Genomic DNA, 15,754 nt, shown 5'->3' with positions numbered 1-15,754 from the left:
TGTTATATCACGGGTTGGAGTATTTAGTATATTTAAATATGCCATTGAGATATGGGTTAGAAGAAGAAAATGAAAAGTTCAAAAGTGTCCCCATGCCTTTGTTGCATATGGTGTATGAACTTTTGTTCCCATTGATGGGCTCTTGAAAACTACATACTTATATAAAACATATGACCTTATATTTTACAAACTAAGATATTGTTATCTATTTTGAGGATAAAATTAAGAAAACTTTCCCCCCCGCAGTAATAAGCCTTCTTCAAACACACCACACCACACACACACACACATACACACACACACACACACACACACACACACACACACACCTGCGCGCACACGTGCATCCAGACATGACCCTTCTTTAGCTGCAACAGGAGGTTTTCCTATTGTGTTACAAATACAAAAGTTTCACAAATAGAAACAGTGTGGCCCAGATAATAACACAGCTGCTCTTTGCTTTGCTCTTTATTATATCTCTTCATTATTGCAGGAAACAACCCTTCCCTTTTTCACATAATAAATTTGATCAGTTGCTTCAGCTGTGGTAAGCAAAGGGTTAAATTAGGTCAACACACTTGGTACTATTCTAGGTAGATGAGGAGGATGTACTATTCTTTTGTTTGTATCAATCTCCACTCTTCTTTCTTTATTTTTAAATCACTTTCCCATATTTCTTTAGCCAGGGAGGCTGGTGTGTGTGTGTGTGTGTGTGTGTGTGTGTGTGAGAGAGAGAGAGAGAGAACCTGTGAGCATGCATTCTCTGTGTTGGGGGTGATTGTTTCAGGTATTTGCTTGAGTTTCAATGTATTTGTGTAAATATCGAAAGAGAACTGCTTGCTCCTTCTTTTGCAGAATCAAATGTTTAAGCAACAAATATGAAAATTGTGTCAGGGAGGAGGCCATAAGGATGGCGTGGAAGATGAGAGTGTGCCTCTTTTGCACACAAACTAGAGAATGTGTATATTAGGATGCATATTTTATTTGATAACTCTGGCTTTCAAATAAATAATTCTAAATAGTGCTTTTTTCATAATGTGAGAATTGCTGTTAGGATATATCCACAGAGAGATTTAAAAAATGAAATCATTTGAATTCCACCCACTTTGCCAGCACTTCTTATGTGACTTTAAAAAAAATTATCTTTATTTTTGAAAGTATTAAAGATGTCCCCTTTGTTTTTTCCTCCATTGACCCCTTCCACCTTGCACCCGCCCCTTCACCACACTGTTGTCTGTGTCCATGGATTATGCATATAGGCATATAAATTCCCTGTTTAATCTCTCCCCCCACCTACTCATCCCTGCCTTCCCTCTGAGATTCATCAGTCTGTTCCATGCTTCAATGTATCTGGATCTATTTTGTTCATCAGTTTATTTTGTTCATTAGATTCCACATATGAGTGAGATCATGTGATACTTATCTTTCTCTGGCTCTTATGTGACTTTGTATAAATTATTTAGTTAATGGGGAAAGGGAAGAATGAATATTTATTTGAAATACACTACTTGCTAGGCAATTTACATATTTTATCCCATTTAATTCTAAAAAGGTGAGAAAAAGAAGCACAGATAAATTAGAAGTATGTACGCAAGTGTGTAACATATTTGTAACACTGCACTTGCTTATTATTATGGCTATGTTCAACTACAAAGAAGCAAATAATTTCTTTGTGAGAAGAGGCAATAGAGGGTTAAAGAAAAATAATAATTTAATGCTTTACCTATTTCCATTATTGAGGAATAAAACAAATTTCAATCTGATGCTTTGTAAACAAAAATAATCTAACCGGTTTTACAGAGCAGTTGAAAATCCTGTCTAGATATATTCTGCATTTTATTTATCTAAGTGCATGCCTTTTTGTTTGTTCTTTTAAATTTCCCCAGGAATAGATTCTGTCTTAATTACAATATTTATAGTAAGCTGAGCCTTCTAAGTGGCAACTTTATCCTCTTTCACCTCCCAGTTTCTCTAATCTTTACTTATCCTCCCTGTAATTAAACTGATACCATTCCACTTTCCTCAATATGATTTCCTTCAAATTCTGATGAGCTGTTTTATTTGTGGTTGTTCCTGACTTTCTTTACTCTTCATTTATTGTCATTTTAGTCAAAGTACTTATACATTATGATATATAACTTGACCCAGAAATCAGAGAAGTATTTTTGTTGCGTTAAGTAGTCAGAGTCCTGTTGATATTACTCAGTTTCATTACTTTTCCAGTGTGGAGATCCTCCTGTGGGGAGGGTACCGTACAGCCTTCAAATAAAAAAGGGAAAATAAGACATGGTTCCCAAACCAATGTAGCTTACAGTTGTTCTCAGGAAGGGAAATAAGATATAGCCACAAACATCTATGTAAAATACATGGTGAGGTGCATGATAGATGCCATGAAAGAAATACTGATGATGTCTTATTGAAGTTTAAAGGTTGGAGATAACGTATTTATTTAGGGGGGAATCAGGGAAGGATTTATTGTGGTATTTAAGGCATTTTTACAATTAACACTGTTATTAGTATTATTTTACTAACGAGGGAACTAAAGCTTAAATAAGTATAACTTGCTCAGTTTTTTTTTTGTGTGTGTGTGTGTGTGTGTTTGTTTTGTTTTGTTTTGTTTTGTTTTTCTCCAAATCTATCACTCGTTATCTTTTTCACAGTTATTCTGGGAGTAGTTTTGACAAGATTTGATGACTTATATTGGATATGGGGTTAAAAGAAGAACAGTCAAACATGATCATAAGCTTTTTAATTTTAGATACTGGGAGTATGGTAGCCAATTAAAAAGATGAAGAAGTTAGGGGAGAAGAAGCTGGTTTGGGAAAGGGGAAGATTTGATATTTGAACCAGTGGCATTTGAGGGGAATGGAACAGAAGATGCTCAACAGACAGTTAAAAATGACTTGGAGAAAGGTCCCATTTGAGATAGAGACTATGGTAGTTATTCCTTTTAAAATTATTATTATTGTGACTGTGGGAACGGGTGAGATAACTAAGGGGTAATGGAGAGGGTTGAGGTTATAACCTTGAGAAATTCCTACTTTGAGGGAATAGAAGGAAGGAACCATTTACACAAGCAGAGGATCTGCCACAGAGGGAGTGTGAACACAGAGTAACTGAAACAAGTTCAGAAAGGAGGTGATCATCTGTCTAAAGTGACAAAAAGGCCAAGGAGGAGGATGCTTAAGAATAGAGTTTGACCATTAAGAAAGCAGTGGTGATATTTGAGAAAGCATTTTTGGTATACCTGTGGAGGCAAAATCCAGATGCAATAAGTTAATGGGTGAATAGATCAAGAAGCAGGGGAAGAAGTAAGTGAGGATTATTATTCCAAAAAAGGTATTGGTCATAGGAAGAAGAGAGGAGATAGTAGCTAAAGAAGAAAACAGAATTATGAGAGATTTGTAGACAGAGGGAAAGAACCGGTTCATAAGGAAGACTAAAGACTAAATGGGGACGACTGGGATAAGATTCTGGAAGAAACATGAGAAGATAGGATTCCAGGTACAGATAGATAAGTGAGTTTGAGGGAGGGGGGGAAGAGGAGTATGCCTTTCTCTATAATGAGAGGAAAATGAGTGAATCTCATTGGATAGATTATCTTGGTTTTCTCAATAAGTAAAAGGAAAATGAGGGATCATGAACATAGAAGATTGAGGAAAATTAAAATATTTTAACCATAACTATAGATAATTTGAGAAATACAAGTATGACCATGAAGGTTAGGAAGGTCTCTTAAATTTAGATGAATTTGTATTGAGCTTAATCAGCCAATATATATATATATATATTTTTTTTTTCTCCAGCAAGGTTTCATGACCTTGGAACAGTAAAGTAGGTGTTGGGGATTATGGACTTTGTTAGATGTGAGAACTATTGCCAGAGGTCCTAAAAGTAACAATTATAATTATAAGATCAGGCATCTTTGAAAACACCTACTAATTTTTAGGGTGGATCTGGCTCCAATTCAAATGTACAGATAGAAAAAAATAAGCTGACAAAACAGTAAAACTGTCCAGTAGCACATTTATGAGAAATCTATGACTTTAAATTTATTTTGCTAACCTGTTTCACTCAGAATGATGTGTTCATAGTATCATTTGGTTTTACCTTCTTTTCACTTTGGGGAAAATAATAGTCCCCTAAATTTGAAAGTATTTTTTTTTCAATAAGTCATTTAAAATAATAATGCCAACACTTATTTCAGAGAGAATCAACACTATCACCACCTAAACCTTTTTTCTTCTTAAAAATAATAATGGTTCAACATTTACTAGTACAGTAAACTTTAATTCACATAGAACATTTCATTATTTTTGCTATATTTGTTTTTTGCCTCTTAGAAGATGCATATATCCTTAAGATAAAGGTTCAACTCATCCCTTCTCATCCAATCATCTGTTCATTTGTTATGTGGTATTCAAGATGGATAAAGTCCCTGTACTCAATAGGTCTACTTTAGTATATTTTTTAACTTGGTATCCTAGAAAAGTTTTAACAAGATTCTCATAAATTATTTTAAATCAGTATGGATTTTAAATATTATATTACTACGAATTTGTGCACCAGTGGAGTCCCTCAGCCTGGCCTGAGGGATCGGGTCAAAACCGGCTCTTCGACATCCCCAAGGGGTCCTGGATTGCAAGAGGGCACAGGTCAGGCTGAGGGACTCCACCAGTGCACAATCGGGGCCAGGGAGAGATGCAAGAGGTTGGCCAGCTGGAAGAGACCGCGGGAGGGCTCCAAGGCATGTCGGGCCCCATCTTGCTCAGTCCCAATTGGCCGGAGCCCAGCAGCAAGCTAACCTACTGGTCAGAGCATCTGCCTCCTAGTGGTCAGTGCATGTCATAGTGGCTGGTCGACTGGTCAACTGTCTGTCCCTTGGTGGTCAGTGCATGTCATAGCAAGTGGTTGAGCTGCCTTAGCTTATCATTAGCATATTATGCTTTGATTGGTTGAACAGCTGACTGGATGACCGGACACTTAGCATATTAGGCTTTTATTAAATAGGATATTATTAAAAACTATGTCATTTGTATATTAAAATTATGGATGAAAGGTTCTTTAAAATATATTATTTTGCTTGATATAAAGTTCCCTGCATTATTATCTCTATGAGCCTCAGAGAAGGAAAATTACTTGCCCAAGTTTCCACAGCAAGTATGTAATATATACAGGAATGCATACAGGTTTTATGACTCCATAATTTTTCCCATTACACTTGCTGCCACTAATTTTAGTCCAAATTCAATCCATTTTGCAATTCTCACCTGTTGAGTTTCTGAATCTTTTATACCTTCATTCACCTTCCCACTGTTTCCTTTTTTAGTTGTATATTAAATTTGTTGGGGTGACATTAGTTAATAAGATTATATAGGTTTCAGGTATACATTTCTATGATACATGGTCTGTATAGTGCATTCTCTTCTCTTGATTTTACGACATTTTTCTTTTCTGATTCTCATACTCCTTAAGACTTGTCTAGTTCTGTGTTTGGTCTTCACTTACCTTTTCAACAATGGCATGCTTTTACTAGAACTTATAAGCATATGATTCTGAAATCTAAAACTGTAGCCATGAGATCCTTATTCAGTTCCAGACATGTTTTCAACTGTGTGCTGGACATCTATATCTGAATGCCGATCTGCACATTTTTGTAAGAGTCTCGTTGCTAGTTCTTTGCAATAATTTAACACATGCTTAAGTGTTTACTATGTACTATTTACCTTATTAAGTGCTATGAGAAACAAAACCATGAATCAAACCTGGATTCTTGGGAGCATATGAAACTCAAAATGTCTCAACTTTTTTCTGTTTTTTTTTTTGTCATCACTGATCATATAATATATTCCTCATGTTCAAGATCTCAGAGTCATCTTTGAAAAGTACTGTCCTTAATGATTTAGGATAATCTGCTAACTGTTCTCCTCACATGTACCCTTTCCTTTCTCCAATTACTCTTCCCAAAGTTCACCTCACACCTAAGCTTCTCACTTCTTACTACTTGCAGAACCAAGCCCCATCTGCCAAGTATGTTCCCTATATACATCTTACACTTTTCTAATGTTGGTGCCTTGACTTATTTTGTTTTCTTCACTTAGAATGCTATTTCTTCCCTTTCTTCATATCCAAAGCATAACTTAACCTTCTCTCAAATGCCATCTGATCCAAGTAATGTACCGGCCATTGCTAAATGAAATTCCATTTTGTCTCTTCTGGATTCCATCCCATAAGTTATTTCTCTGTACCTCTTACACTTATGACTTTCTACCTTGTATTATAGATATTTATGTTCCTATATTATCTAGACCAGAGATTAGAAAAACTTTTCTGTTAAGGGCCATATAGTAAATATTTTAGGTTTTTCCGGCCACATAGGGTCTCAGTCCTTCCTTTTATTTACAGGTTTTTAAAAATCTAAATACCATTCTTAGCTTGAAGACATCACAAAAATAGGCTGCTGGTTATAGTTTGATAAATTCTGATCAACATTTAATGCTCCTGGTAATAATCTAAGTATGATTCATGCTTTATAACACTGAGCAAAGTATATTGTGCATAGTAACCTCTTAAACATGCTACAATGATTGCAAATAACTACCCAAAAGGTGTTGTTGTTTTTTCAAAAACAAACAAGTATAAAATAGCTTCTAGGGGAATTTATCTAAATATATCCATCTTTACATTTAGTAACTCATCAGCTAGTCAATTTTAATTACTTATATGCTTTTCAACCAAAGTATCCCAGGTCATTTAGTTCAAGCACTCTTTATTCAAACATGAATATAAGAAGTATATAGCTTTGTGTTCAAAAGTGTCTAGTGTTCTCAACAACCAGTGTTTTAGTTCTATTATTCTAAACTATATTATAAAAGCAGACTGCAAAAATGCTAGAACCTTTTGTTGATTTTGAAATGGTCCTAAATATGTTAACTAGTAACAACCTTGGCCAATCCCTTTCTAAACTGTTCCCGTGTCCCAAAACAGATCAATGCAATTTTTGGTTTGTAACAAAACAACTCCAACTCCCCATCTACAAGTTAAAGACTCATGAAAACCAAAAGAAGGGAAAGGAATATATATAGTGCACATTACATTTATTTTAGACTCCAGATATGATTTTTAATAGCTCTTTCCTGGTTTCTTTCATATCTTGAACATGTCACCAGCCTTTATTTCACTGGCTGACATCTTCTAAGATAATACTACATCAATTTAGTTGATTATATGGAGATACAGTGGCTCTTAAAACCTTTACTCTGTTCTCAGTATTCAAAACATATTGTACTGAGAGCCTTAGCTTTGATTATCATCTCAAATAAGAACTGTACACTTCAAGGGTACCCAGATTGAGTTCCAGAAAAAGAAATTATGTAATATAGTTCTACCTACTTTATGGCTCAGTGGTGATGAATTATGTTTATTTTGCATTTCTCTAATAATACTTTTACAGGGAGCGAAACCTGCCAGAGAACCAAATTTAAATGAGGTTGACCTCATGCCTGTCTACTTCAGAGAAAACTCAGAAAATTATACCTTGCCTTAGGAACAGAAACAAATTCTCTTTTCCACCCCTTTATAATTTCCCCAAAACACTGTCTTAGGCCTAGTTAAATGTAGTAGGAGAGATCCAGATTTTCTGTTTGAGAAAATAGGCTACCTTTATTACTATTTCTTTACATCTCTCAGACTTTATTGAAATATCTCCTCCTATAGTTTGCCACTACCTCAGAGTTTATTAAAGACTGGATATTTACTTAAGTTAATGTTTCCCTGAAAAGGTACCTTTCAAAGCACAACACAGTTTTTACTGTCTTTATAGGAACCACTGTCTCCATTCCTAAGAGGAGGCCATTTCTTCCCAGGAAACAATGTTATTTATGAAAAAACAATAAGAAAAGTGGAGAAGCTAAATATGGATCAGGTATGTAAAATTTGATTTAAGGCTTATTTTGTAAGTATATACTTTTGAATTATGAATACTTTAGTAGAGCTTAAATAACATTCAAATGTCAAGTGCTAGACAAGACCTCTGAGTCACAATACTATCTTATTATGTCTGCAGTACTTCTTATCATCCTTAATAATTTCATATCCATTTCCTCATGTGAAATATTATTGTCCCTGTTATACTGAATGGGAAACTGAAGTAAAGATATGTCAATTCACATAGACAATTAATGGTAGAATCTGAACATAATATAGATATCCAGTGCTTTGTATGTTTCTTTTAAACTGGTCTCACAAAAATCATAATTTAAAACATTATAATTTTATCTTAATTCATTTAACATAAAATGTTAAATTACTATATACGAAAAATATTGTATACTATAAAAGTTCTAGAAAACGAAAGCTTCAAGTCACACTTTTAAAATTCTGTTGAACTTAATTAAGTACAGCAAGCATGTCAAACTCACAGCTTGTGGGCCACATGCAGCCCACAACGAATATTTTTGTGGCCCAGCCAATATAATGGTATGTAAGAAACGTTTTAATAAAAATTTTGTAACTTAATTTTTACAATATCCTGTTATACATAATTATTAATAACGAACTACAAGGTTCACTAATGATTACTATAATCATGTTGCATTCATTTCCCTTACGCGCTTTACGCGCAGGCACATCATTTCTCTCCACTAATACTAGCAGAGAATATTTTAGCAGCCAATTGTCACATCTACAGTCTTGGACTGACTTGTTTGGTGTGCGCAACAGGAAATATTTCACTTTCGTAGAACAAGAAAAATAGGTTTTTTACGTTATGCTTATTAATTTGTGCAGTTATTCAGTGTCTGGTAAGTTAATGTTTAAGAAAAAATACTAATTTTTATTTAAATGTTCTATTATTTTATGTTAATGATGACTCATTTATTTCAGCCCTTTGTATTCAGCATGTCTCTATCGAAATAAATCTACGTTTCTATGAAAATTGAAACTTTTGTTTTTTTGCGGCCCACATACCGTAAACTTAAACCTTGTTTACTTAGCCCGTGTTAGCCTTGGAGTGTGACATGCTTGAAGTACAGGGTACAAAACTGCAGCTCTGAAGGCCCAGTCCTTCAAAGCAGAGTTGTTACTGTAACCTGCAGAGGTTTCCACATGACCTGTTTGGTGGATTCAAGCATGCCCAGCCCACACAAAGCCTGAGACTTATCTCCTGGACATTCTTGAACTAGACAGTGTGTTAATTTCTTAGGGTTGCTGTAACAAACTACCAAACTCTGGATGGCTGAAAACAGCAGAAATTTATTTTATCACAGTTCTGAAGGTTAGAGTTAGGGTATCTCAGTGTCGGCAGGGCCATGCTCCCTTTGAAAACTTTAGAGAAGAAACTCTTCCATGCCTATCTTCTAGTTTCTGGAGGTAAGTGTTCCTACACTTATAGATGCATAACTTTAATCCTCGACCCTTAAGCGGCATCTTCATATCCTTTTCCCTTTGTGCATGTCTGTCCCTTCATATGAGGCACTAGTCATGTTGAAGTAGGACTTATCCTAATGATTTCACTTTAACTTGATTACACCTCTGTTTCTTAATAAGGTCACATTCTGAGGTACTGGGGATTAAGATTTTAGCATTTCTTTTAGGGGGAGCAAGGGGCACAATTCAGCCAAAAAATAGGCAGTTAAATAATACTGAATGAATTTCAATCACAAAATATTTTTTCATATAGGAATGAAACATTAAAATATACTAAATTTTCCTTTGTAATTTTCTTGGTATGAGAAAATTATTTTTCTGAGCATTTATGGGCAGTTGTTACCATATTTATAGGAACTAATGCGTATTACTTAGATGTTGCCCAATACAAAATAAATAGGGTAAACTCATATTTATAGACATCCAAATCTTTAAGATTCTGGGCTGCTTGTAAAACTGGATGTAGTCTGAAGGGTACAGTACAAATATCTTCCAAGGAACAAGCAAAATATTTCTGAACATTATGATTCCAAATAGAAAAATTTCATCAATTATGTCAGTTCTTCAATGGGCACTTTCCTCAAGCTATCAAATTATATCATTTTTCCTTTATCGAACTGAACTGCCAAAATAATAAGTTTAGCACATTTTCAACAGCAAGGAATGGTTGAGGCACATCATTTCATGCTGCTTCCAACTTCTTGTTTCAAAGAGAAAAAATAAACGTTTTCTAAATTTTTGTCCCTAGAGGAAAGTATTGAACACCCTGTACATTATTATTGCTTTGCATCTAGATTAATTAAAGAAGAACCCCTTTAAGAGAACGCTGCTGCTACTTACTATTAACTTATATATTTACATTTCTATTTCCACTTTTCTCATGAATGACTTAAATGATTTGGGAGTTTTGGAACTACCATGGAGATTTCCCAAGGTAAAAGGAGCCATTCATATAGGATAAACTACAACTGCTTTGTCGTAGTTGAATTTCCTCAGTGATAGAAATACAGTGAGATGAGCTGGATAAAGCCAGAATTTGTACAAACCTGTTTAATATGACATGAGACTAATTCAAATAAGACTAGCTCTTAGGAGATGGGACCTGTCCAAGAAAGAGGTCTTTGCATTAGAAGGCTGTTAAAATGGTACCAGTTGCAAGATATTATCCAATTCATATGAATTGTACTCTATATTTTTTCTCTATCAATGAAGACAAAATATATGATAAATCAAAAGTGATCTCTTGTAGGTTAAAAACTCAGCTTATAGTATGCTTCAAAAGTATGAGTAACATATGAATATCTTGCTTTGGAACAACAATTTTAGTAGTCATGTGTGAGAATTGAAAACTGAGTACTTGCTAAGACTTCAGTGGTTCCAATGAGTGGGTAAGAGGCCAAATAGGTTCAGGGAAACCACAAGGCACCCCAGATGGAGAGACTATTCCCATTCTATTCAAGAGGCAATGGATACTTTAATAAAGGAAGATGAGTGAGAAATGAATTTTGTTTTCTTTATTATTACTTATTGATATGTCCTTTCAAAGTGTTTTCTAACTTGTTTTTTGAAGAAAATACATTATATTTTTTCAGGAGAAATTCTATTTCAGTAGTGTATGAGCTTCCCACTGCGTGAAAGTTTTCTCAGAGTTCAGACTTTCACTCACTTTATCCTAATACAATGTATGAAGGTATTTTGTAACATAAAAGAACAGATAATACATTTACCGCCTGAATTTGTGTAAGCGTTCCTGATTAGTATACAGCCAGACTTCTAAACTGTAGACATCTTAGTGCTGGTATGTTTGTAAAGTAAGTCATATTGGAAAAGAGCTTATAGAAAATGATTCTATGAACTGATTCTATGATCTTCATTATCTATATGTCTACCAAGTCAGTTTCTATTTGTAAAATGTGTTTCTTTAAATATTTTTCTTTCTTTCAAAATACTTTTTCTATACATGAAATGGTAATTTATACACATAGCTAAAAACATCAAGGCATAAAATGTATTAAGAGGCACAAAAAAGTATAAAAAGAGAATAAAAATGCATACAGTGAATAAATAGCCTATCTATCCTGATCCTCTTGTCCCTCAGTTCATCTTCTCAGGCAGTCACTCTTAAAAGTGTTTTGCTCTGTGCATTTCAAAGCCATCATATATATTTGTAAATATACATATATGTACATTTTTTAAAATGTTATACAAAGGGAGCATACTATATTCATTCTTATGCATCTTGCTTTTTCCATTGAACATAGTTTAAAATTGTTCCATACAAAAACTGAAGATTTGAAGTGTTTTCTTTTATTAATACAAGTCAGCTTTCCACAGTCAAAGAAAATAGGGCACTCAATTTATACTTTTACAGTTAATTGTATGTGCATGAATATATTACTATAAGTCAAAAAGTATTATTTTTTTCTTTGAAAATTGGCTTTCAGGTGCCTGTTATCAAAGTAGAATATTAACAAAAAAAGTGCAGGAAATTCAAATAAACCTGAAAGCCCTCAAACTGAAATAACCAGATATCTTTTTTATTCTGTGCTCTATACTTATGAGGGGGAAAAAACCTCCATGACAAATGAACAAGCAGATAGCAAAGATTTAATTAAAAAACAAGTTACAGAACATATTAACGGCAGTAAAAATTTAGCTTAATATTCTGAAAGAACTCTGATATAGAAATCATGAGTTCCAGTCCCAATTTTGTCACTGATTAGTTGTGTAATTTTAAGATAATCATCCATTAGTTCATTTATTCTTCATAACAACCCAATGAGACACATATTGTTTCCACTTTTACAAAGGAGGAAACTGAGGCTAATAAAAATTGCATATGCAGTTTCTCAAGATGACACAGTAAGTGATAAAGTCAGACTTAGAATCCATATTTTCTGGATCTGAATTTTCAGTCACTGTTTTTGAATATTTTTTCTTAATTCATACTCGATTTTCATAAGCATAAGAACTTTCTCCACCTCCACTGTGATTCCTAACATTGAAAATCACTACATTATATTATTTTCTAATTTTCTAATTCATCTACTGCTTCAGAATTATAGTATTATTAGGTAATTAGGTGCTGAAGTATCTGTTGAATCAACAAAAAAGAGGATTTAATATTAATATTCATTATAGTTTTAGTGATAACTATTAGTGGAATATTAATTTAATCAGAATATGCAAGTTCCTGACCCATTTAGGTAAGTATTTGGATGGTCACGGCCACTTGATCAAATAAAAATAGAATTCAATAAAATTTCCCCCAACGGAATACTTTAAAATTGATAAAAGTAAACAAAATATAAACAGATCCATAGGCACAGAGGGGAGGAGTGTTGGGGAACTGAGTGATAAGTGAAGGGATTATGCCCCCAAAAAACACAACAAACAATCTCATAGACACAGACAGCAGTATGGTGATTGCCAGAGAGAAGTGGGGGTGGGGGGAGAGGTTGAAGGTTTAATGAAGGGATAAGTGGCGACAGAAGGAGACTTGACTTGGTGTGGTGAACACACAATACAATATACAGATGATGTATTATAGAATTGTACACCTAAAACCTATATAATTGTATTAACCAATGTTACCCCAATAGATTCAATAAAATTTAAAAAAGAAAAGAAACAGAAAAAATCACTTAGTAAAGCTACAAATCCTAGGGCTTCAAATATCTTGTGAAAGAAAATTTTAAAATAGTTTCAGTTGGGTTTTTCTTGATCAGTAATTTTGATTCTCAATGACTCTTTTTGGTATGTGTTTTAGGAATTCTATCCTCAGGTTCAGTGCCATCATCACATTGTCCAACAGCCCCAGATCATCCACTCTCCTCACTGTCAACAATCCCATTCTAGCCAGCAAATCCAAACTATCACAGGAGGTGACTCAACATCTACAAGCATTGGAAATGACCTTTGCCATGGTGAATCAAGCCATATACATGAACAGGTAAGTTCAATTAACTGATACCTTACAAAATTGAAATAATACCCTTAAACACTTCTCACTCTGTACAAGTACCCATATTAAATTTTCATCAAAATATTGAAGAGTTATGTAACTAAGATTTGTAATTTGTTACAGTATTTTAAAAACCAAATTTCCTTTTCCTCTCAGAACACAAAATATTTCAGATCTATTAATGAATTAAATCTATGAAGGAAGTCATGAATTGATTAATAAACTCCTGATTTATAGCTGATCCTCAGGTCTAAGTTGGGTCTAATGGTTGTAAAATATTAAATATTTTTAAACATTAAATACTTTCATGAGATATGGTACTTAAATGAACAGTGATTTGCAAATGATATTATTGAAAATTATTATAATGGTCTCATTTCACAGGCTGGTAATTACTTCCTATATGTCTTCGTTGAAAATATGGTATATTAAGTCAAGTTAAAATGTATACATTTTATTGTATATTACATAAACAAAATATAAACTAAAATTTAGTTGCTAAGCATTAATCTCTTGAGATATAATTGCCAGTGACTAATTTATGTTCTGAAAACTTTGGAATCTTGTAAACATCTGTTATGCAAGTGTTAAAGGAAAAAAGATTTTCTTGTATCTTGGTAAAGTTAACAACTGGAACAATGAAGAATCAACATCATTTGTATGTTTTCAGATGTTTTTTCTAGTAAAGAATAACTTGCTCAAATTGACCCTTTCATAGGCAACTCTTAGTAAAAGACAAAAGGAGAAAAAATAAGAAAAAATAAAGGAATAAAGGAACCTGTCCACATAAGAATTTGATTGATTTATATTAAATATACATGATATTACTTCTAAGGGCTGTGAATTTGAAATATCCACTTTATCTGTATTTGTCAAAAAGAACCAGAAATAATTTAAAAATCCACCATTTTCAAACTATAAAGCCTTAAAATGATATTTTCTCTGAACCATCTTATTATATTAAGTCACTTGAAATAGTTAAATCTTGTAATTTGCTTCAGTTTCTTCATTTTAAAATAAAGATTTTACATCACTCATTTCTTACAGGCTATTCTAAGAATAAATTATGTTTTGTATGTTAAGCACTTACCATAGTTGAGTGCCATTGGTAAGTACTTAACAAAATAGTAGTTCTTAGTTTTTAGTAGCAATTATTATTTATAAACATTAAATCTTCATGCCAGGTCCTATGAAAAATACTAAAGTGGGTAAAGCATTATCACATTTCTTATAAGTGTTTACTATCTAATATGGAAATGACAAACTTAAAACATAACACAAAACTAAGTGTCTTCTGTCATAACAGAGGAACAAGTAATGTGCTTTGAGAACAGAAGAGAGAAGAAATTAATTTCAGCTGGAAGGTCAAGGAAAGCTTTGTTGAGGAGGCAGGAATTGAACTGGGCTTTGAAGAGTGAGCCAATTTTTATATGTGGTATTATGGTGTGGCATGGAGTTGACATCCTAAGAGAGAATTACATGAAAAAAGTTATAGGTTTGGGAAATTTACATTTTGGGCTTCAGGAATAGGTTTTCAGTTAGTGGTTTGGTTTGTATGGAAAGGAAGACAGAATGAGGAGTACTAGATCATGAGGCTCAAATGTTAAGTTTAAAATGTTGAACTTTATTTGGTAGGCAGTGCAGAGTGAGTGAAAGTTATTAAGTAGGAAAATACTGATAGGTGTGCTTTAGGAGGTTAATCCTAGCAGCTTTGTACAAGACAGATTGGCATACTGATTAATTTTATTCTCACAGTGATCAGATGAAGAAGGTGTCATGACAGTAGGTAGGGAGTGAGGGGCAATTATCAGAGATGGGAATAACATGCTAGAATTAAGAATCTTGACTAGTGGCAATGGTGATGCTATATTCTTTCATTAGCTCAGTACAACTAATAATATATTTGACCAGACCAGATATTGTCTATTTAAAAAATGGGTAGAGCTGGGTAACTAATATATTACTTTCTATTTTATTATTCATACTTCAGTTTGAGATTTGTCAAATGCTGGTGGCTTTTTGTATATATAACATTTTTCTAGTTTTTCAATAGCTTCTGATGATAAACTTGAAGTGCTGCTGAAAATAGAACAGTGCCCTGGGAATCTTAGATGTGGTAATTCTGCTTGTATGGGGTTACATAGGATTGGATCCATTCTTGGTCAGAGTGAAGAGTAACCTGACTGTGCAAATCCCGTGGACAAGGGATGACAGGGAGTGAGTTGTCTCACCTAGGTTCCTTGGTGTTTATATGTCTCTTCCACCTGGCAGAAGTCTCTTTATTTTTTTTTCTTTTTTTTTTTTATTCTTTTTTTTCTTTTTTTTACAAAGGGTATTACATATGTGTCCTTCCCCCGCCCCCCC

The 15,754-nt window shown here is 33.7% G+C and overlaps 1 protein-coding gene and 1 pseudogene across 3 annotated transcripts in view; one reads left to right on the top strand and one right to left on the bottom strand.

Annotated features, from left to right (window-relative positions):
* The window catches only part of LOC102247735, a 587,465-nt pseudogene that overhangs the window by 411,851 nt on the left and 159,860 nt on the right, over positions 1 to 15,754 (bottom strand).
* The window catches only part of POF1B (premature ovarian failure, 1B), an 81,843-nt gene that overhangs the window by 18,380 nt on the left and 47,709 nt on the right, over positions 1 to 15,754 (top strand). For all 3 annotated transcript variants that reach the window (XM_005865258.2, XM_014538864.1, XM_014538863.1), the window contains 2 exons: positions 7,823 to 7,924; positions 13,196 to 13,378. In XM_005865258.2, the coding sequence (XP_005865320.1) occupies positions 7,823 to 7,924; positions 13,196 to 13,378 (285 nt within the window). The remainder of the gene's footprint in view (positions 1 to 7,822; positions 7,925 to 13,195; positions 13,379 to 15,754) is intronic.

This window comes from Myotis brandtii, unplaced genomic scaffold (genome assembly GCF_000412655.1).
Source record: "Myotis brandtii unplaced genomic scaffold, ASM41265v1 scaffold2, whole genome shotgun sequence".
Lineage (NCBI taxonomy): Eukaryota > Metazoa > Chordata > Mammalia > Chiroptera > Vespertilionidae > Myotis > Myotis brandtii.
The sequence above is the reverse complement of the archived record's forward strand: the minus strand, read 5'-3'. Positions and strand labels throughout refer to the sequence as shown.